Source organism: Callorhinchus milii, unplaced genomic scaffold (genome assembly GCF_018977255.1).
Source record: "Callorhinchus milii isolate IMCB2004 unplaced genomic scaffold, IMCB_Cmil_1.0 Scaffold9, whole genome shotgun sequence".
Classification (NCBI taxonomy): Eukaryota; Metazoa; Chordata; class Chondrichthyes; order Chimaeriformes; family Callorhinchidae; genus Callorhinchus; species Callorhinchus milii.
Genome location: NW_024704750.1, coordinates 22,642,022 through 22,664,916, shown reverse-complemented (window position 1 = coordinate 22,664,916; position 22,895 = coordinate 22,642,022). Strand labels below are relative to the sequence as shown.

Genomic DNA, 22,895 nt, shown 5'->3' with positions numbered 1-22,895 from the left:
GTAGAGAAACCTGAGCTGACCCTCTCCTTTCCCCTCCTCCTCCTCCTCCTCCTCCCAACACAAGTGAGGCCAGAGAAATGCGAGGTCTTTTGGGCTCCAAACTGGTGGCTTGAGATGGCAGTTTCTTTAAAAAGCATTTCGTAGCAATCTCTAAAAAGATCAGATTTCGTAGCAATACTCCTCACGTTTGATAAGAGCATTCGAAATGTCCCAAGAGGCAGATCGGTTGTTAGTCAATTGGCGTATCGCTTTTCCAGGGTGATAATCCCTTCTAAATAAATTAATAATAATAATAATTTGGTCACTCAATCCACGACTGTTTGTGGTACACTGCTGTGCGCAATTGGCTGCTGCGTTTCGCCCACAAAATACACTGTCACTTCACTTTACAGTATATTCTATTTTGAGACGTCTCGAAAACATAAGGCGCTATATCAAATGCAGGATTATTATTAATGATACAATTTTATTTAGGGGATTGACCAGAGGGAGAGACACACACATCTACCTTATTGACAACTTAATGAATGGGAAAGGTGGGGGAGATTTACTGGTATTTGCCCCTCACTGACTACTCAACTGCTGACCCTTTTATAACATTAGCTTCTGACCTAATGAAACTGTTCCCAGTGGTGAAGAACGTACAGGACTTGCACAGCGACACCAGGATTGACCACACATCAACGGCGACGACGACAAACATGGCAGCCGATTGCACACATCAGTGTCCCAAAAAACACCGTGGATTGAGAGACCAAATTGTCGTTTTTGGAGGGATTATTAACCCCAGAAAAGCAATCCACTAACAACCCGGGTTCCGACTTGCTGCTGGGTAAACAAAGGTGTGTGGAGTAAGGAATCTTGGCCAACGTTTCGCCTGCCCGGGAATTGAGCTCAGGTCCTCTGGCTTGCGAGGCAAGTGCTCTAACCACTGAACTACAGGAACGAGCTGTGTCTTTGTTCGGCACTTTTCGCATCGGGAGAACGTCCCAAAGCATTAGAAGTATCGGGTAACTGAGCAGAGAAAGAGGCAGCACAAAGATTAGTCAGAGAAGGAGACGGAGAAGGAGAGATAGAGCTTCCGGTTTAACGTCTCGTCTGATAGGGGGGAAAAAGGAATGAGCAGAGAATTGTAACCCGTGGAATAAAAAACACCAACTCTCTCCCACCCCCTCTCCCTACATACTTACTCTAACTTACCTCATACATAGCAGCATATCACTCCCACGGCCTTTGAGAGTTGAGGATTAAATGCTTGAAAAAAAAAGGCAAAATAATGCAGATGCTGGAAATCTGACCAAAGGTTAACTCACGTTCCTCTCTCCGTAGACGCTGCCCCGACCCAAGGGTGAAATACAATGTGCCGATGTGTTTTTTGAGGGGGAATTTTTATCTGATTTCCCTGTAAACCTTTTATTGTTTGCACAGTATTAAGTCCGCATTTTTAAATAGTTTTTTTTTATTTTGCACACAAAATAAAGATGTTTTTGCTCTGAGTTTTGAAGCCTTGCTGACCCCTCTCTGACTTAACTCCACCTTAAACCCCCAGTCTACCCCCAGGTCAACACTCCCTCTGTTGCACAAGTTGTCACAGAGCCAGGGTCGCAATGCGCACGTTAAATAAATCACGTTTCACATTTCAAGTCCGTGAAACGTGATTTATTTCACGTTTCAAGTCCGAATAGGAAGTTAATCCTATCCTTTCGCTTTGACACAGCTCTTAAAGCACTTGCCAGGACTCGCTGCCAAGTGTAGTGACTGTATTTGTCGACAAACGTCCTGGGCCAACAGAAAAGTGCGGAAATATTTGCCCCAAATTCTGGGGAGATTTGCGAACTCTACCCGTTGTGGGGGTATGGTTGCGGAGTGTCTTTTGACGCATTTGGCAGAAAATTGCGGGGGGTTGATTGGTGCTATTGAGATACAATTTTGCCGCCAATCTACATTTTTTTCACTGATAAAAAAACCTAAGGAAATAGCACATATGAGGTTGTTGCAAAAAATGACTTGTTTAACATAAACTGGGTAGTCCCTTTTTTTGGGGGGGGGGGGTGGGCGGTGGTGGGACACCAGCGAAGCTATAGGAACTAACCACGTCCTGCCTCTCAGGGCTGGTACTGCACACAGACCCAGAGAGAGCGAGAGAGAGAGTCAGTCACAATCATTTGCTCTCTTGCTCTGCCCAGTGACGTCAGGTACAGGTACCCAGCGAGTGGCCCGCGGGCCAGAATCATTTGTAGCGGAGGTTTGTGGAGGGTGTTCACAGAGGAATCCGCAGCTGGACTTTTCTGCTGACCCACTCAATGTCTCTGCTTTTCCCAGGGCAGAGGGTGAAACGTTGGGTAAGTTTCCTCACTCCACACGCCCCTGTTTACCCAGCGGTGAGTAGGAACCCGGTTGTTAGTTGATTTGCGGATCGCTTTTCCGGGGGTGACAATTCCTTCAAAAATGGATTGAATTATAATAATAATTTTGTCACTTCAATCCACGGCTGTTTGTGGGGACGCTGCTGCGCGCAATTAATCGGCTGCCGCGTTTCGCCCACAAAAGACAGTCACTACACTTTACAGTGTATCCTGTGAAGCGCTTTGAGACGTCTTGAAGACATGATAAGGCGCTGTATGAAATGCGAGGATTATGTCATGATCCCCTACATTTGTGGGGTTATTAATAGAGTCTAGGACCCCCACCCCATCCATCCCCCACCTGTGGCGTTTGAGTCTGGGGACTATTTAAGGTTTTGCAGATGGTGACTAGAGGCAGGACTTGTGGGAGGGAACGCTTTGTGACCGGGTTGAAGTAAAGTGAGCACCATATAATTATGTTAAAAAAAACTAGATGAAAGATTACGCTAACAGAGCTAACTGACAAGAACCTTTCTATGAGAAACGTTAACTGAGACATTGAGACAGCCATTTTGCGCACGGCCAGGTCCCAAAAACAACCATAAAATGAATGAGTGATTTGACACCAAAAATTCAGGGGGGAGAAACTCCTCTTTTCTAATAACGTCACCAGATCGTTTAACACCTGGCTGAACTGTCACAGACGGGACCTTGGTTTAAGATATTAACAGCTTGCATTTGATATAGCCTTTCTGATTGTCACTGAGATGCCTCAAAGCGCTTCACAGGATTTTATTCTAAAGTGCTGTGACTGTGTAATTTGCAGGCAGCCAGTTATGCACTGTGACATCCCACAAACAGCCGTGAAGTGAATGAGTGATTTTATTTGGAGGAGATAAATGCAAGTTGTGGTTGTTGTTGCACTCAACACGGAACAGAGCTGAGAATAGGTGGAACTGAGCAAGGAGCGTCGTCTGAGTTTGTCAGTAGGATACACTTCCAGTTAGTGTAAGCAATGAGTTGTTGTTTTTGGCTCAGAGTGTTCATAGAATCCTATCACAAAAAGGAGGTTATTCGGCCCATCGTGTCTGTGCCGACTCTTTGAAAAGAGCTATCCAAATCAATCCCCCACTCCCGCTCTGTCCCCATAGCCCTGATCAACCCCGCGCTCTCCCCATAGCCGTGCAAACTTGTCCTCCCCAAATAATTATCTGCTCTCTTAAAAGTTGTTATCGAATCGGCTTCCACCAGCCGTTCAGGCAACTCGCTGCGTGAAAACATTTCTCCTCACCTCCCCTCTGTTTCTTTTAACAACTATTTCTTAATCGGTGTCCTCGGGGGGACAACCCACCCACCGGTGGAATTAAAGTTCACCATCAGCCATAAAGTGGAATTAGTGGTGAAATAGTGTACAGTGAGCATAGAGCGCCATCTCCTGACGGCTGTTGCGAATAATAATAATAATCACTGCATTTGATATAGCGCTTTTCACGTCTTCTCAACGTCTCAAAGCGCTTCACAGAATAGACTGTAAAGTGAATTGATCGTATATTTGTGGGCAAATGTGACAGTGTTAGTGAGAGTATTGAGAGTATTGGTGTGTGTGTGTGTGTGAGATGGTGAACATGTGTTCGTGTTTGTGAGTTTTAATGAGCGTGAGTCTAAGTGAGTGTTTTGAATTTGGATGTGAGTGTTTGAATGTCGGTGAGTGATTGAGTGTAAAGAGTGTAGATATGCCCTGGTCTAGGCAGGAAGTCACAGGTACAGATACACTTGTGCCATTAACAGATGGAAAGAAGAATCTGGCCTTTTTATAGCACATCAAAAGTCTTGCTGCTCTTCACAGCTAATAAGCTATTAACAAGTGCAGTGTTAGCGAGATCTCACTAATAGCTGTGAGGTGAGTGATGGGGTGGGATTGTTGGCCAGGACACTGGGAGAGAAACTCCCTTCTGTTATCGAGTAGCGCTGCGGGATAGTTAACGTCCGTCTAATTAAATGTTATTACATTTTGGTTTCAAACTTCCTTCACGTCCTGCTGTGTGAGGTGTGAGGGTGATTGTGAGCAGCTGTCTAATCAAAGATGAGTGAACATCGTGGAACGGCAAACCATCCACCTCCATTCCCAGATTCCCAGTCACTCCGCTCCGGATTCCGTGTTTGACCAGGATCTGTAGTAGTTTGTCTTCCTGAGGACAGAGTACGAGAGGCTAGAATCATCATCCTTACACTCTGTACAGCGCTAAATAATAATCATAATAATTATTTGTCCAGAAATTCCCTGTAAACTCTCATGGTGACAATCCTGAGCTCTCATCCCTTTGTTACTAATCAGCAGGAATCATCTTTCACTGAACGGGCTCATCAACTTGGAAGAGCAGACCAATCACTGGGGGCAGCTCCTGTTAACCCTGCAAGCCAATGCCCTAATGGGTAGGGTGGTCCTATCTGGACAAGCAATGGGAAAGCTACTCAGACAGCGATATCAATGGGTTTAGCTATTCAGTTTAGCAGGTTAGACTCCGGCAGTTACCCCTTCCCATGATTGTGGAGTCCTATAGCTCAGTGGTTAGAGCACTCACTTTGCAAGCGAGAGACCTGAGTTCAATTCCAGGCAGAGGGCGAAACCTCGGGCAAGTTTCCTTACTCCACACAGAGCCTAATAATAATCCCTCCAAAACCAAAAACAATAATAAATTGGTCATTTTCAATCTACGACTGTTTGTGGGACATTGCTGTGCGCAATTGGCTGCCGCGTTCGCCCACAAATATACAGTCAATTCACTTTACAGTGTGTTCTGTGAAGCGCTTTGGGATGTCCTCCCGACGTGAAAAGCGCTATATCAAATGCAAGGATTATTATTATTATCCCTTGGTTCTCCCCAAGCCTTGGATCTTGCCAACATGCGCCTAATACTCTCCGGAATTAGATAAGTAGGGTGGGTCCCTTCAGGGAGAGAGAGTGAGAGCGAGAGCGCGCATTCCATTCCAACAATCTGTCTCTGGGGTTTCCATGTGTAGGTGGGACGTGTGTAATTCTCAGCTTGGTTTGGACTTTTAAGCACGGTGACGGATTTCCGCGTGTTTCAGAAACACGCTGTCAAAAACAACAACAACTCGCATTTATGTAGACCCCACCCTCACGCATGGTAAAGTCTCTGAGTGTTTGACAGTAGCGGAACCTGACGACAAGCCAGGTGGTTGGGGTTGGAGGGGCGGTGAACGTAAGCACATAATAAGAACCTAATTAGTCTCCTCAAAGCCTTTCAAAAGTGAAACGGTGATTCCAGTGAGAACACCTGACGTACCTTGTTGACCGAGGGCAGGGCTGAGGTCCAGGCGTTTCTCTCGCTCCCGTTAGGAAAGCCGATGGCTCTGCGCAAGTACCGGGCGTGGACGCTGCAGCAATTGAGGAGGTACAGAGCGCAGGCCAGGGCGTAGCCCCCCCAGTTTGACACACCTACAGAAAATGGTTGGTTCAAGGTTAGGCCCCTTGCGGGCAGTTTCTCGCTTATTCGAGCTCCAAAAGAAAGCAACAGTGAAGCCAGGACAAAAGCCTGGAACGGTCTCGTCCCATCCCAAAGGCAGGTGTTTCCGGCATCACAACCCTCCCACCCCCCCACACCCCCCTCCCCCCCACCGCAACCAGACCAATAAACAAAATAATAATGAGACATCTCAAAATGCCTCATAGGATATACTGTAAAATGCAACGACTGTGTATTTTGTGGGCGAAACGTGGCAGCCAATTTGCTCATAGCTGTGTCCCGCAAACAGTCGTGGAGCAAGTGACCAATTTTATTTGGGGGATTGTTGGCCAGGACACCGAGAGAGAGAGAGAAATTCCTTTCTCTATTCGAGTTGCGGGATCTTTAACGTCCACCTGAACAGGCAGACGGGACCCCGGTTTAACATCTCGTCTGAAGGACGGCAACTCCGACAATGCAACTCCCACCCCCAGTGCAGTGTCAGCTTAGACTAGTGATCCCAAGGCCTGATCTGGGGGCTTGAACCCACAACCTTTTGACTCAGAGGCGAGAGTGCTCCCGCTGCACCAGACTGACAAACGGGGAGGGTGTGGGGCGCACAATAAACTCACCCGCAATGATAGCAAAGTCCGCCTCGACATCGCAGGCTATCAAGTCTCCATTGGTGATGTATTTTTTCACAGCCTCCTTCACCTTTCCCATTCCCAATTCGTTGCCTCCATCCCCAATACCTGAAGAGCACAACCAAGTCAAACCAAGTTAATGCCATGAGGTAAGGACAGCGATATTGAACACATAGTACGGATTTGTGGAAAATTCCTGTAGGCATTCACCTACAAAACACACAGTCGCTACCCTTTACAGTGGATTCTTTGAAGTGCTCTGAGACGTCCTCCCGATGAAAAAGGCGGAGGATCCCATTCCCGATGTTGGGATATGAGGATTGCTGGGAACAAGTTCTTGAAAAGAAAGAGGCGTCACTTTCAATGCCCTCCACCCTCTTGCTCCTTCCTACCGCTAACTCCATACCAACCCGTCCTCTCCCTCCGCTCAGCGGACTCCGGCCTGCTCCATGTCCCCCACCCTTCCCACTCCACCATCAGCGGTCGGGCCTTCAGCCTCTCTGCCCCCACCCTTTGGAACTCCATCCCACAGTCCCTCCGTCTTGCTCACTCCCTCGCCTCCTTCAAGGCTCGACTCAAGATCCCCCTCTTCGGCCACCCTTCTACCCCCGCCGTCCCTGCCCTCCACACCCTCCTGATCCCAATCCTCAGCTCGGATGCAAATCCTTGACTGTCCAGCACCTTGGGACGTCCTCCTCATGTGGAAAGGCAACGTGTTAACTGCAATGTGTTGTTATTGAGACTGAATTAGAGAATTTTCCAAAACTCTGCGAGACCTTAAATCCAATTGTTCTCAGGCTTAAGAACGGGTGGAATTCTGTGGCCTCACCCCTCGGAGGGCTCCCCCCCATCTCACCGGTCGTGCTGATTCCCGGCACCTCCCTCGCCGCCAGGAACAGTTTGTCGATCGGATCCACCAAGTGTTTAATATTGACTTTCCTGGCGTTGTAATAATTGCCGTCCATCGCCATTCCAGAACGTTCTATCGCTATCAGGTGGTCGTACCTGTCCAGATTCAGAAAATGATACAAATATCATCATAGAAGTTTCCGGAAAGAGAAATCCTTGGGCCTTTAATAATAATAATAATAATAAAAATCCTTGCATTTGATACAGCGCCTTATCACGTCTTCGAGACGTCTCAAAGCGCTTCACAGGATACGCCGTAAAGTGAATCGACTGTGTGTTTTGTGGGCGAAACATGGAAGACAATTGCGCACAGCAGCGTCTCCCAGACAACTGTGAAATTTAGTGACCAATTGTTTTTGGGAGGGGAAGGATTATTACACCCGGAAAGCAATCCACCAACCGACTAAAAAACAGGTTTCTACTTACTGCAAGGTAAACAGAGGAGGCTGGAGTAAGGAAACTCGCCTAAGGTTTTGCCCCACCCCGGAAATGAACCCAGGTCCTCTCGCGTGCGAGGCAAGCACTCTAACCACTGAGCTGCAGGCCTCCTATTCCCTTAGAGGGGTGGAGGAGAGGGGAATAGGAAGGGTGGAGGCTTGAGTAGAGTATAAAAACAAGTTGGCCCCGTGGCTTGTTTCTGTGCTGTATTGGTCTATGTCAATTCCAACCAGCCGGTCCCAGTTATAATTAACTCAGGTCAGATCTGGGATGGAACCTGGGACCTTGCCGGTCTGAATTACCGCACCTCCTACACCCCTATAGTTTCCCTCTCCTACACACCTATAGTTTCCCTCCTACGCTCTGTTCCCCTCTCCTACACCCCTCTCATTCCCCTCTCCTACACCCCCCGATTCCCCTCTCCTACACCCCTCGATTCCCCTCTCCTACACCCCTCGATTCCCCTCTCCTACACTCCTCTCTTCCCCTCCCCTGCACCCCTCGATTCCCCTCTCCTGCACCGCTCTATTCCCCTCTCCTGGACCCCTCTATTCCCCTCTCCTGCAGCCCTCTGTTCTCTTCTCCTACACCCCTCTGTTCTCCTCTCCTACACCTCTCTATTCCCCTCTCCTACACCCCTCGATTCCCCTCTCCTACACCCCTCGATTTTCCTCTCCCTCATGCCTGCATCAAGTTTCCTCTTGAACACATTGATATTTTCTGCTTTGACCACAGCTGCCAGCAGTGAGGTCCCACGCTCACGCCCTCAGCGTGAGGACGTTCCTTCCTGAAGGTTCCAGGGTCCATCCCGGACCTGAACATCCCACCGAGGCAGTGAGGAGGCCAGACACTCCGGCTGGTTTTGCCGTGACCCCCGCACGCTCGCCTACCTCGGGGAGTTGGCTCTCCCATCGTGACACAGGAAGCTCAGAGCCGAGTCAACGCCGGTATCCTGGAAACTGAGAAGTGGCACGGCAGCTTCCAACACCCCTGGGATGGGGAGGAAAAGGTCGAGGTAAGGACTTGTTAGTAATAATTATCATCATAATAATCCTTGCGTTTGGTATAGCGCCAATCACCTCAACGGGACGTCTCAAAGCGCTTCACAGGATCTACTGTGAAATGGAGTGACTGTAATCTTGTGGGCGAAACGCGGCAGCCAATTGCGCACAGCAGTGTCCCACAAACAGCCATGGAGTGAGTGACTACATTTTATTTGGGGGATTGCTGGCCAGGACTCAAGGAGAGAAACTCCCTTCTATCTTCGAATAGTGCCACTATTTAACGTTCATTAACGTCCACCTTTAACGTCCACTATTTAACGTTCTTTAACGTCCACCTGCACAGGCAGATGGGGCCTCGGTTTAACTTCTCGTCCATAGCTTGTGCTATTCTATACCAATGCGACCCCTTCCCCACCCCCCCCAGCTTAAATTATGTGATTCCAAATACTGACATGGGGCTCGAACCCACTACCTTGTGACTCAGAAGAGAGAGTGCTACCACTATGCCAGACTGACACGTCTTTCAGAAAAGGCTCGATACTGTAATGGATGGCTGGTGTGTTCGGTTGGGTTTCTCGGAGGATGAGATCCAATGGGCCGAAGAGCTTTCTTCGCCTGAACCCTCCTCACAAACTCAGCGAGCAAGACAAGGAAGTCTCATCTGAGGTGTATTCCCCCAATCTGACTGCCCCCAAGTCAAAGTGCGAGGCCTACACAAGGGGTGAATAATGGAGAGAAACTCTTGACTCAAAACCCATGGTGTTGTCCTGGACTGAGTGTGCCAAGGGCCTCGGTGAACGAGAGGAGCTTTATAGCTGATGGCCACCTTGCTCAACGGCTTCTTCGATGATCTTTCTGTACAACTCCAGGGCTCTCTGGTCCGTTACTATGGCGACGTCTTTCTTCAGGGCCTGCAACATCGTTGCCATGGCAAGGGCTCCTGGAGGACCATCCGTCTCCTCCGGAGGCTGATGCCTGAAGTGAGTTGGGAACCCGGTGGTGAGCAGCACTGAGTTAGCGTGGGAGAGAGAGAGTGCGGCCTTCAGTAACTGGTCCTTCATCGTGAGGTGTCTGATACCTCGGTTACCTGAGGGCAAACAATAATAACAACAAACAAATTACATTTGCACAGCGGCCATTCACGTCAGGAGGACTTCCCAAGATGCTGGACAGTGAGGGATCAGGAGGGGTGGAGGGCAGGGAGGATGGGGGTAGGATGAAGGCACGGTCGAAGAGGAGGGTCTTGACACGAGTCTTGAAGGAAGCAAAGGAGGGGGTGAGGCAAAGGGACTGTGGGATAGGGTGCCAGAGGGTGGGGGCAGAGATGCTGATGGGCTGCCCGCCAATAATAATAATAATCCTTGCATTTGATATAACACTTTAGCACATGCGAGATGTCTGAAAGTCTGAAAGTTCAAGACTGAGATAGATAGATTTCTTATTGCAAAAGGGATTAAGGGATATGGGGATAAGGCAGCGTCAGGTTATTAGCTGGAGTTAGATTAGAAGATCAGCCATGATTGAATGACGGGGCAGGCTCCAAGGGCCTACTCCTGCTCCTACATGTTATGTTATGTTAAGTTCTTCACAGGATAAACTGTAAAGTAAATTGATTCTGTTTTGTGGGTGAAACCCAGCATTGAGTGACCAATTATCATTATTTTTTGGAAAGGATTATTTGTAATTGGCAGGCAAAGAGACTTGTCTAGGGCTACCCCAGAGGCTCTGATCTTGCCTGCAACTTCCTTTATCATTTAGTTGTTGGGATCATTTACCCCCTCCACCACCCCCACACACACCCTCCCACTTACCTGGGTCTTGCTGTATCAGAGCCTCCAGCTCTCTGATCACATCCAGTGTGGAGGCTGAGGCAATGCTGTAGTGGGCAGGAGTCTGACAAACCCTCACAACCTGTGGGGTGTCCGCGGGGCAGGCTGGGGTCTCGGCCTCCTCCTCACTCCTCACATCAGTGACAAACATGCAGCCGGGGGCGTGGGTGAAGGCCAGCGGAGACCCTGGAAGCAGAGCAATTAAAGAGGGAGACATTATAAATTTCCCAGACATTTAATAATAATGCTTGCATTTGATATAGCGCCTTATCACATTGTCCAAACGTCTCAAAGCGTTTCACAGGAAGAAATATTGTAAAGTGAAGTAACTGTGTATTTTGTGGGCGGAATGCGTCAGCCAATTGCACACAGCAGCGTCCCACGAATAGTCGTGGATTGAGTGTCCGTATTAATTTTTTTTTATCCATGTTTTATTTTTGGGGGGGGGAGGGATTATTACTGGAAATAATCCACCAATCGACTAACAACTGGGTTCCTATTTACTGCTGGTAAACTGAGCCGTCTGGAGTAAGGAAACCTGCCCAACGTTTCGCCCCCTGCACGGGAATCGTACCCGGGTCCTCTCTCTTGCGAGGTGAAGGCACTAACCATGTTTCGTGGACTACTTTCAGCAATTTTACACAGAGAGTTCAATGTTAATCTCAGGCAGGGTCCCACAGCGCAGCTCCATGCCAACACTAGACCCATCTACTAACCCCCACCCCCACTGGCGTAGGGGACGTCTCACCGCAGCTCTGAACGGCTTCCATTCCCGTCACTCCACAGGCCCAGAACACGGGTATGTCACCGGGATGTGCTTCAACCGCGTCCCCGAAATCCGGGCTGGACAAATCTTCAATTCCAATCAGTCCTGAGGGCCACAAAAATAAATGTTGTTTTAGTCTCCCTCGAGTGTAGTGACTGGGTAACCCCAGCACCTCCCTACCGCTCCGACCTGCTTACTCCCCATGCCAACACCATTCCCCCTCCGCTTGGCTCCTCCGGCCTCCTTCTTGCCCCTCGTCCCTTCCGTTTCACTATCACCAGTCGTGCTTTCAGTCACTCTCTCCTCTCAATCTCTCCACCTTGCCCCTGCTTCCCCTGGCATTTATACAGCGTCCTCCACTCGGGGAAGCGTCCTGGAGTACTTGACCATGGCGAAGACTGACGCTGAGCCAGGGGGAGAGTGTGTGTGGGGGGGGGGGAGGCGACCGTAAGCACGATTACAAAGGAAGGTCTTTAGGCGAGATCACGCCAGAAGATCTTCCTCTTTGACCGTGGGGAGAACCCGGCAGACAGTTTGCGCACAGCAACGTCCCCGCAAATAGCCATAAAATGAACGAGCAATTATCATCTGGGGACTTGTTGCCAAGGACCCCAGGAGAGAGAGAGAGAGAAAAACTCCCTTCTCTTTTCTGATAGGGCCTCAGGATCTTTAACGTTCACCTGAACAGAGCACAGACGGGGACCTCGGTTTAACGTGTGCCTGAAGGACGTCCATAAGGAATTGTTGTCATGTACCTGGATGTCCGATGTGGACAGGAGCCCCGTGGACATCCTGCATGAGGTGGGTAACCCTGACAACTGTGTCCAACTTCTCCTCAGGGATGGGCCTCATGGTGACCACCATGTTACACCGAAAGCTTCCGACCCCCTGGCACGGCACTGATGTCTGGGGAGTAGGGAGGGGGGGTGAGAAAGGGAAAAGGTTGTTTATTAGCTAAGTTTCTGTTTACTTAGTAGTAAGTAGGAACCCGCTTGTTTGTCGATTGGTGAATCAAATTTCCGGGGGTAATAATCCCTCCAAAAAAAATTGTCACTCAATCTACGACTGTTTGTGGAACACAGCTGTGCACAATTGCTTGCTGCGTTCGCCCACAGAGTACACAGTCAATCTACTTTACAATATATTCTGTGAAGTGCTTTGAGACGTCTCAATGACATGATGAGCCGCTCTATCAATAATAATCTACTAACAATCCCTGCATTTGATATAGCGCCTTATCAGGTTTTGTAGACGTCCCAAAGCGCTTCACAGAATACACTGTAAAGTGAATTAACTGTATGTTTTGTGGGCAAAACGCAAAATGGGTGCAATCAAATGCAAGGATTAATTAATAACAATATTGTAATACTAATACTAATAGAGTGTCGTCTTAGACAGTGAGCTCAAAGTCCCTGACATGAGGCTTGAACCCACAACCTTCTGACTCAGACTGGAGAGTGTGAGTGACTGCGTCAGGCTGACAGGGGTGTGTTTGAATGTGACCACACTACCTTATACATGCTGACGTTCCGGCCTTGTTCATGATTGCGGACCGGGACACCGGCCTTCAGCAGTATGCTCTCGAACGAGAAGCTGCAGCCCGTGTAAAAGGTGACCATGTCCCTCATCTGCTCCGTGTACTCCCGCAGACTGGTCATAGTGCCTGTCAAACGCCCGTCTTCATATCTCCTGTATGCCAGGCAGTCAGTCCTGCAAAGGGCAGAAGAAAGCCCCCATTTGTGTAGCTCCTGCCCACCCTGAAACATCTCAAAGCACTTGTAATAAATAATTATAATCAATAAATTATGATCAGCAATTTATAATCAGTACAACAAATTATAACAATTTACAATCAATATTTTTTAAATCAACACAGTAATAAACAATTATAATTAATTAATTCTAATAAATTATCTATACAATGAGTCAACATACAATCGTAGAATTATACTGCACAGAATCAGGCCATTCGGCCCATCGTGTCTGCGCCGGCTCTTTGAAAAGATCCAAACCAATGAGTCATCCTGTAGTGTAGTGGTTAGAGTACTCGCCTCACAAACAAGAGGACCCCGGTTCGATTCCCAGGCAGGCTCGCAATGTTAGGCAAGTTTCGTTACTCCACACGCCTCTGTTTACCTAGCAATAAGTAGGAACCCGCTTGTTTGTCGACTGATGAATCGATTTTCCAGAGGTAACCCCTCAAAAAACCGGAGGGATTTTTTGATTTGCATTGATCCAAGTCAATCCCACTCCCCCGCGCTCTCCCCATAGCCCTGCAAACTTGTCCTCCCCAAATAATTATCTGCTTCTCTCTTAAAAGCTTCCACCATCCTTTTAGGCAATGCATTCCAGATCCCAACAACTCGCTTGTGTGAAAATCTTTCTCCTCACTTCCCCTCTGGTTCTTTTAATAACTGTTTTAACTCGGTGCCCTCGGGTTACCGACCCACCCGCCAGTGGGAATAGTTTCTACCTGTTCACCCTATCGAATCCCCTCATAATTTTGAAAACTTGTATAAAGTCTCCTCTCAACCTTCTCAGCTCCAAGGAGAATAATCCCAGCTTCTCTAGCCTCTCCTGATTCCTTATACCACCCTGGTAAATGTCCTTTGTACCTTCTCCAATGCCTTGACATCATTCCTAAAGTGTGGGGCCTAGAACTGAACAGTCTCTCGCTGAGGTGTAACCAGTGTTTTATACAAAGGTTCATCATAACTTCCTGACTGTTGAATTCTATGTCCCTAGTTATAAAGCGTAGGATCTCATATGCTTTTTTAACAGCTTTATTTACCTGTCCAGCCACCTTCAAAGATTTACTTATATGATCCCCCAGGTCTCTCTGTTCCTTCACCCCCTTTAAGATTGTACCATCAGCTTATATCGCCTCTCCTCGTTCTTCCTCCCAAAATGCATTATTTCGTATTTCTCCACATTAAACTTCATCTGCCACGTGTCTGCCCATTTTCCCGGTCTGTCTATGTCCTCTTGAAGTCTGCTGCTATCCTCCTCACTGTTTCCTAGCTTAGTGTCATCTGCAAACTTGGAAATTGTCCTCCCTTATACCCAAGTCCAGGTCATTTATCAAAAACAGCAAAAACACCAATACTGGGGAACACCACTGCACACTTCCCTCCAGTCAGAGAAACGACCGTGCAATTAAAAACAATTAATTCTAATAAATAAATTAGAAGAATATTCCTTGCATTTGATGCAGCGCTTTATCACGTGGTTGAGACATCTCAAAGCTTCAGCGGATTTACTGTAAAGTGCTGTGATGTGTGTTTTGTAGGTGTATTTTTGCACGGCGACATCCCCATAAACAGCCATGAAGTGTTGTTTTGGTGTGGTCAGCGGCTGTCTGACCAACGTGAAAATCCATCAACAGCAACAAAATGACATTTATAGAGGCGCCTTTCATGTTGGGAGGACGTCCCAAAGTGCTGAACAGTCAGGTGTCGGGGCCCGAGCATGGGGGAGGGGATTGGTGTAGAGGTGAGGGAAAACAGAGAGGTGGGAGGGAGACCAAAGGCACGGTCGAAGAGAAGGATTTTGAGACCGGCCTTGAAGGAGGCAAGGGAGGAAGCGAGGCGAAGCGACCTTGTGATGGAGTACCAGAGTGTGGGGGTAGAGAGGCTGAAAGCTCGGCCACCGATGGTAGGGAGGGTCGGGCGGGAGACAAGGAGCAGCCCGGAGCCTGATGAACGGAGGGAGCGGGCGGGTTGGTAGGGATCACTGTGCTTTTGAGTATCCAGAACCAAAAGTAACTATTCTTTATTCTTTAAGCTGGTGAAGGGGGTTAATAATTAAATATAAGCACAACAACTTATCACCTTTGCAATTAAAGAGCGAACCTTGCTCCACAGTCCTTGGATGGCCAGTTTAAACTGTGCGGTTTTAGCTGGTTAGACTCCACCAGTTACACCCAACTCCCAATCTGGGGTTCCCCAAGCCTTGGCTCTCACCAATCTGCGCCTAATACTTTCTGGAATTCGGTAAGCGGGAGGCGTCCCTCGAGGAAGAGAGTCTGTATTCCATTCCAACAATCCAGCTCTACAATTTCCATGTGTAGGTGGGATGCATGGAATTTTCAGTTGGGTTTGGAGACTCTTAAGCAACGGTGATGGGTTTCCACATGTGTCGGACGGCTGGCCAAAAACAAAATGCATGTGATTGTTATTGTGACTGTCATGTTGACCTGAAAGAACCTCTCAAAGTCATCAGCCAAGCTCTCCAGGACCCTACCCCACGTGAAGGGCGGTGTATAAATAATAATGAAGTCCTGTAGCTCAGTGGTTAGAGCACTCGCCTCGCAAGCGACCTGGGTTCGATTCCTGGGCAGGGCAAAATGTTGGGCAAGTTTCCTTGCTTCACACGTCTCTGTTTACCTAGCAGTAAGTAGAAACCCGGTTGTTAGGCGATTGGTGGATTGCTTTTCGGGGGTAATAATCTCTTCAAAAAACAATAATAATCTGGACACTCAATTAACAGCTGCTTGTGGGACACTGCTGTGCACAATTGGCTGCCGTGTTTCACACGCAAACTATACAGTTAATTCACTTTGCAATATATTCTGTGAAGCACTTTGAGATGTCTCGCTGATGTGATAAGGCGTGCCTTCAGCTCCCCTCTCGACTCTCTACCCCCTCCCTTCCCTCCCCTCACTCTGACCATTTCCCCCCCTGCTCGGGTCCCGACCCAACTGTCCAGCGCCTTGGGACGTCCTCCCAACGTGAAAGGCGCTCTATAAATAGAATCTTGTTGTTGTTGTGTCAAATGCAAGGATTATTATTATACAAATGTAAGTTGTTTTTACTGTACCTTATGTCGGAGGCGTGGCTGAGCAGGGGGGAGCCCCACTCCCCGAGTTTGCTCCTGTACAGCAGGGGGAGGGGGCCACTATTGGCCTGACAGAACCTCTCAAAGTCGTCAGCCAAGTCTCTGTGCACGATCACGATGTTCGCCTGCTTGTAACCTGTTCAGAGCAAAACGCACAGTGGTCAGGCATCGCTGAGAGAGAGCATCAGGTCCAGCTCTGGTCACCGCAACACAAGGGGGCTGGTGTGTCCGAGACACTGTGCTGTCTGCTGTGCTCTACTGTGTCCTGTGATGTGTGCTGTGTACTGTATTGTGCGGTGTCTGCTCTATACTGTGTGCTGTATAGTAGACCGTTCCTTCAGCCACTGCGCCCCAAAATTCTGTAGCTCTCTCCCGCAATCCCTCCGCCTTGCCCCCTCCCTCACCACCTTCAAATCGCATCTAAAGACAATCCGTTTTGATGGTGCTTACGCTCTCCCCTCCCACCGGCTCGGGGTCAGACTCCGCCACTGTCGAGCGACTCCGAGACGCTACCCTGTGTGACGCAATATAAATACGATATAAATTATGACGAGAGGACGTCCCAAGGCGCTGAACAGTCAGGGATTAGGACCCGGGAATGGGGGGAGGTGGTGGTGGGGGTTAGGATCAAGGAGGGTGGAGGGCGAAGAGGGGAAGGAGGGTGGCCGAAAGCACGGCCGAACAGGAGGGTCTTGAGGTGTGCCTTGAAGGAGGCAAGGGAGGGAGGGAGGGAGGCGAAGGGAATGTGGGACAGAGTTCCAGAGGGTGGGGGGAGAGAGGCTGAAGGTCCGACTGCCGATGGTGGGGTGGGCCGGATGGGGGTCATGGAGCGGGCCGGAGCCTGCTGAGCGGAGGAAGCGGACAGGTTGATTAGGGGTTAGCAGGTCGGAGAGCTAGGAGGGGGCAAGCCCGTGGAGGTGAGGACGAGAATTTTGAACGCGATCCTCTGAGGGACGGGGAGCCAGTGGAGCTGGGCGAGGGTGGGTGTGATGGGTTGTTGTTGTTGTATGCAGAAAGCCATCATCGTGCTTAAGAGTATCCAAACCAAACTAAAAATTCCATGCAACACACCTACAATCGAACCCACAGTCCCTTCACCTCTACCCCTCCCTTACCTCCTTCAAGGTCCGTCCCAAGACCCTCCTCTTCGACCACGCATTCAGCCACCTTCCTACTCCCGCTCCACCCCCCCACACCCCCCCGATCCCAACCCCCTGCTTGGGTCCGGAACCCTGACCGTCCAGTGCCTTGGGATGTCCTCCCAATGTGTAAATGTAATTTATTGTTGTTGTTGCGGTGTGCTGTAGGCTCTGTGCTTTATGCTGTGTATTGAACAGTGCTGTGTAGTGTATGCAGTGTGCTGTAGGCTCTGTGCTGTGTACTGTAGTTCTGTGTTGTATACTTTTCTGCTAGTCCGGTGCTGTGTATTGCATGTGGTGTGCTGTTTACTGTACTCTGTATTGTATACTGACTTCTGAGCTGTGTGTATACTGTACTGGGTGTGATGTGTGATGTGTGTGTATTGTGTCTGTGTGTGTATATTGCGTGCGTGTGTGTGTGCTGTGTGTGTACACTGCTGTGTATGTATGCTGTGTGTGTGTGCACTGTGTGTGTGTGTATACTGTGCTGGGTGTATACTGTGCTGCGTGTGTGTGCCGTGTGTATACTGTGTGTGTTGTGTGTGCATGTGTTGTGACTGTGCTGTGTGTGCTGTGTACACTGTGCTGTGTGTGTACGCTGTGTATGTATACACTGTTGCGTGTATACTGTATGTGTGTGGGTGTGCTGTGTACACTGTGCTGTGTGTGTACTCTGTATGTACACTGTGCTATGTGTATACTGTGTGTAAGCTGTGTATACTGTGCTACGTGTGCACCGTGCTGTGCATGTGCACCGTGCTGTGTGCACGTGCACCGTGCTGTGCGCAGTGAGTGCCGTGCTGCGCATGGTGGGTGCGCTTAGCACGCTGTTCTGTGTGTATGCTGTGTGTGTGAGTGTGTACGCTGTGCGTGTGTGTGTACGCTGTGCGTGTGAGTGTGTACGCTGTGCGTGTGTGAACGCTGTGTGTATGTACGCTGTGCGTGTGTATATGTTGCGTGAGTGTGTACGCTGTACATGTGTGTGTATGCGGTGTGTGTGTACAGTGTGTGTGTGTATGCGGTGTGTGTGTGTGTGTGTATACGGTGTGTACAGTGTGTCTGTACACTGTGCTGCTTCTCACCCTGTGCCACGGAGGAGGTGTTGGTCGCGAGCAGTCTCCGTGCCCGGATTAAAGCTCTGACGGCGGCCGGCAGCAGCATGGCTGCCCCCAGGGACTGGGGAGAGAGAGAGAGAGAGAGAGCGAGAGAAAAGAAATCAAACTGAGCAAAGGAAATCCTTATCAATCAACCTCCCTGGGCTCCCACTGTCACCGTTGTTGGCAGCATAGTCGGCTTCAAACTCAAAAGATCTCTTTCTTTCTCTTTTGCATCAAAGATTTCCGATTGACTTTCACATCCTGATCCTCACTGGCTGCTCCCTCCAGGCCTGAGCTGTGCTGTTGGGAGGCAGCCACATCTGTTCGCTGAAAATAACATTTGATCCGGATGCCGCAAACTGTTTGTGCACATCGCGGCCGTGACGTTTTGGTGTCTGACCAACGTGCCAACCCCATCACTGTGCCTTTGAGTATCCAGAAACAAAACGGGTCTCTTCGTGAGTAACTATTCTTTATTCTTTAAGCTGGTGAAGGGGGTTAATAATTAAATGTAAGCACAGCAAACTTATCACCTTTGTAATTAAAGAGCGAACCTTGCTCCACAGTCCGATACCTATTAGCAAACAGCAGCTTGTGATGGCCAGTTTATACTGTGCGGTTTTAACTGGTTAGACTCCAGCAGTTACTCCCAACACGCACTCGGGGGTCCCCGAAGCCTTTGGCTCTCGCCAACCTGTGCCTAATACTTTCTGGAATTCGGTAAGCGGGAGGCGTCCCTCGAGGAAGAGAGTCTGTATTGCATTCCAACAATCCTGCTCTACAATTTCCACGTGCAGGTGGGATGCATGGAATTTTCAGTTGGGGTTGGAGACTCTTAAGCAGCGGTGATGGGTTTCCACATGTGTCAGACACCCCGGCTGGTTGTTATTGTGACTGTTGTTGTTGGCCTGACAGAAGCTCTCAAAGTCGAGCCAAGTGCACCAGGAAGATACCCCGCGTGAAGGGCGATATATAAATAATAATGAAGTCCTATAGCTCAGTGGTCAGAGCACTCGCCTCGCAAGAGAGACCTCCAAGCCAGGGGGAAGGGGAGGTGGCAATAAGCATGGTCGAACAGGAAAGTTTTTATGCGGAGTGCGGGACGAACGGGAGGCCGGTGCCAGTCGAGCGGAGGCGGTGGGTGGTGGATCGGGGAGTGAGGAGGTCAGAGCTGTAGAGAGGAAGAAAGCGTGGAAGAAAGCGTCCTGGTCAGAGATGGGATGTGGGGGAGGAAGGACAGTTGGGGGTCGAACTGGACGCCAAGGTTGCGCAGTGGTTCGGTGAGTCTGAGGGAGAGCCCAGTTGAGGAATTTACATCCACAGGAGTGAAGACATTGACGGGAGCCAAGGAGGCTTCAATCTTGTCCATATTCAGTTGCAGGAAGTTTACACTCATCCAGTCCTTGATGTCTGTCAGACAAGCTGATAGAACATCGGCGGACCTGGCGTTGGTACTGGAGGAGGCAAAGTAGATTTGTGTGTCATCCGCAAACAGGTCGAAGTTTACCCATGTCTGAGGATGACATCGCCCAGAGGGAGCATACAGATAAGGAAAAGAAAAGGGCCAAGGATGGAGCCCTGGGGTACCCCGCAGGTGATCAGGCGAGGGAGGGAGGAGAAACCATTTGCTGCGATGAAAAGTTGGTTAGGTAGGACTCGAACCATGCGAGTGCGGTCCCACTCAGGTAGATGAGGGAGGAGGTGGAGGAGGAAGGCATGGTCAACTGTGTCGAACGCGGCAGAGAGATCCAGGAGGACGAGGAGGCAGAGATCTGGTCACAGATAGAATGTCATTTGTGACATTGACAAGTGCTGTCTCTGTGCTGTGGGCAGTCGGGGTGAAAACCAGACTGCAGGGGCTCGAGGAGGGAGTGGAGGGAGAAGTGTGACCGCAGTTGACCCGCAACAATGCGTTCCAGGACTTTGGCAAGGAAGGGTAGGTTGGAGATGGGACGGTAGTGTGAGAGATGAGAGGGATCGAGGGTGGGTTCTTTGAGCAGTGGTGTGATGATAGCGGTTTTCAGGGGAAGTGGAACAGAGTCTGAGGAGAGAGACTGATTGACCGTGTCGGCCAGCAGGGGAGAGAGACGGGGGAGTTGAGCGACCAGCAGCCGGGTGGGGAGGGGATCAAGTTAAGAGGTGGTGAACTTCATCCGGGTGATTGTGGTTGAGAGGGAGAAGGAAGAAATGGGGGCAAAGGAGTGTAAGGAGGGGGTAGTGGCAGGAGCTGTGGTGGAGGGAGAAGGCTGTGTGGATGGTCTGGGTGGGGTGGAAAGGACATGGGAGGGAGGACGATGCAGCCAAGCGGATGTTTTCAATCTTTGAGGCAAAGAAGTCTAGGACCCCTTCGCACTTGGCATTTAACGTGAGGATCGAGGGGACTTGAGGGGGTGCACGGAGGAGGTGATGGATGGTGGAAAAGTGTCTTTGGATTGTTTTTGGCCTCCAGGATGACTTTGGAGTAAAAGTCAGTTGTGGTCTGTGAAAGGGAGAGGCAGTGGGCGTGGAGGTGCTCGAGCCACAGATGGTGATGAATCATGAGGCCGGATTTCAGCCATCTGCGCTCCGGGTTTGTGTTTTGAGTGAGCGGAGATGACTGTTGTACCGGGGGAGCGGGTGGGTTTGGAAGCAACCCTGGATTTCAGGGGAGCCAGGGAATTGAGGGTTGTAGAGAGACATTAGCTGATGGCTGCATTAGGATCGCTGCGGGTGGAGGGGCAGAGGGAGAGAAGGTCCAAGAAGAGAGGCCAGCGATTTGACACACAAGGCGCTGTGTGTGTATGTGTGTGTGTGAGTGTGTGGGCGCAGGCTCTCCTACAACATACCTCAGCCGCGGAAACCATCCGTTCATTGTCCATAACAGAGTGCTTCAGCCCCCAAACCTATCTCCGTTCACAGAAGAATGTCTAACCAAGTCGGGACGGTCTTCAAATCAGACTTTAGCCAGAGTGGTTCAAATCGGACTTTAACCAGAGTGGTTTAAAGCTATTGGCTCAGGTTCAGCAACCTGTATAATCCTTGTAAACATCACCAGCTTCTCCGCTGTCAGTTTACTAATTGTAGGATGTTTGTACGAGTCTGTGCTAATGGGGTGGGAGGCAGGGGCTGGAGGAAGCTTTCTACGCTGAGTGAGCGGATTCCAGCCAGGACTATAATCAGTCTCAGTTCCACTGGGCTAGAAAGAGGGAAATCAGACCGAGTTTGCCACTCCTGATAATAGAATAATAATAACAATTCTTGCATTTGATAGAGCACTTTATCACGTCAGAAGGACGTTTCAAAGCGCTCCACAGGATTCACTGAGAAGTGGAGTGACTATATTTTATGTGCGAAACACGACAGCCAGTTTGTGCACAGCAAAGTCCCACAAACAGCGATGAAGTGAGAGTGATTTTATTTGGGGGGATTGTTGGCGAAATAAAAAATAATTCTTGCAGTTGACAGAGCGCCTGTTCTACTGGGAGGACATCTCAAACTTTTTAATACGATTTTTACTATGAAGAGCAGTACCTGTGCATTTTGTACCAAACTCCGTGACCCCATCTCCCCCACTCTCGCCCGACTCCACTGGCTCCCTGTCTTCAGAGGATCCAGTTCAAGATCCTGGTCCTCACATACAAAGCCCTTCATGGCTTCGCCCCTCCCTACCTCTGCGACCTCCTAACCCCCTACCGACCCGCCCGTTCCCTCCGCTCAGCCGGCTCTGGACTGCTCTGTCCGCTGACCCACCCGCCCCGCCATTGGCGGGAGAGCCTTCAGCCACTCTGCCCCCAACCTCCGGAATTCCATCCCCCAGTCATTCTGCCTCACCCCCTCCTCAGCCTCCTTCAAGTCCCACCTCAAGACCCTCCTTCAAGTCCCACCTTTGACCATGCCACCGGCCACCTCCCCTCCCTGCCCCCCCCCAACCCCAGCTTGGTTCTGAAAAGCTGCACTCTGTCCAGCGCCTTGGGACGTACTCCCGGCGTGAAAGGCGCTATACAACGTAATCCTGTCGCTATCGATGTTATTTGCGGCAGCCAATTTGCGCACAGCAAAGTGTCCTAGAGATAAAGGTTCTGAGAAAGTGGGTAAGAAATTGCTCAGCAGTTTTCTGCGTACTCCTGAGTGGCAAGCTGCTACGTCTGCCGTGTGGTTTGCGACTGCTTGAACCACAGACACATCATCACACCTCTGAGGTCGGACCTGAGTCAGGGCGGCTATGAGATGGCAGCAATCTAACTTGTTTCCTGTGGCGATCTACATGCTAACCCAGTGACAGATGGTCTCAGAGAGGCGAAGGGAAAGACATTCATCCAGGACTCCCGACACCTGATTGCAGAGAGGCAAAGCCCCCACCGCCACCACAATATCATCCGCCAAAAGCACACACATCCTGCTGGAACGCAGAATAGTAATAATAATAGTAATAACCCATTTAA

The 22,895-nt window shown here is 49.7% G+C and overlaps 1 protein-coding gene across 1 annotated transcript; it reads right to left on the bottom strand.

Annotated features, from left to right (window-relative positions):
• Positions 1 to 4,136: 4,136 nt before the first annotated feature.
• On the bottom strand, positions 4,137 to 21,470 carry dglucy (D-glutamate cyclase). Its single transcript, XM_007910126.2, has 13 exons — positions 21,300 to 21,470; positions 18,460 to 18,553; positions 16,221 to 16,374; positions 12,914 to 13,112; positions 12,158 to 12,308; positions 11,385 to 11,507; positions 10,619 to 10,822; positions 9,634 to 9,894; positions 8,694 to 8,793; positions 7,313 to 7,461; positions 6,445 to 6,564; positions 5,654 to 5,805; positions 4,137 to 4,534 (listed from the first exon to the last, which is right to left on the bottom strand). The coding sequence occupies exons 1-13, from the start codon at positions 21,330 to 21,332 to the stop codon at positions 4,340 to 4,342; spliced, it is 1,935 nt and encodes a 644-aa protein (XP_007908317.2). The 5' UTR covers positions 21,333 to 21,470; the 3' UTR covers positions 4,137 to 4,339.
• Between the last annotated feature and the right edge of the window lie 1,425 nt (positions 21,471 to 22,895).

Coding starts and splice junctions, on each gene's coding strand:
- dglucy (XM_007910126.2), bottom strand. CDS start 21,332: ATGGACAATGAACGGATGGTTTCCGCGGCTGAG. Junction 11,508..12,157: donor TGTCCACATCGGACATCCAG/GTACATGACAAC, acceptor TGTGGCCCTCAG/GACTGATTGGAATTGAAGAT. Junction 10,823..11,384: donor GGAAGCCGTTCAGAGCTGCG/GTGAGACGTCCC, acceptor CTCTGCTTCCAG/GGTCTCCGCTGGCCTTCACC.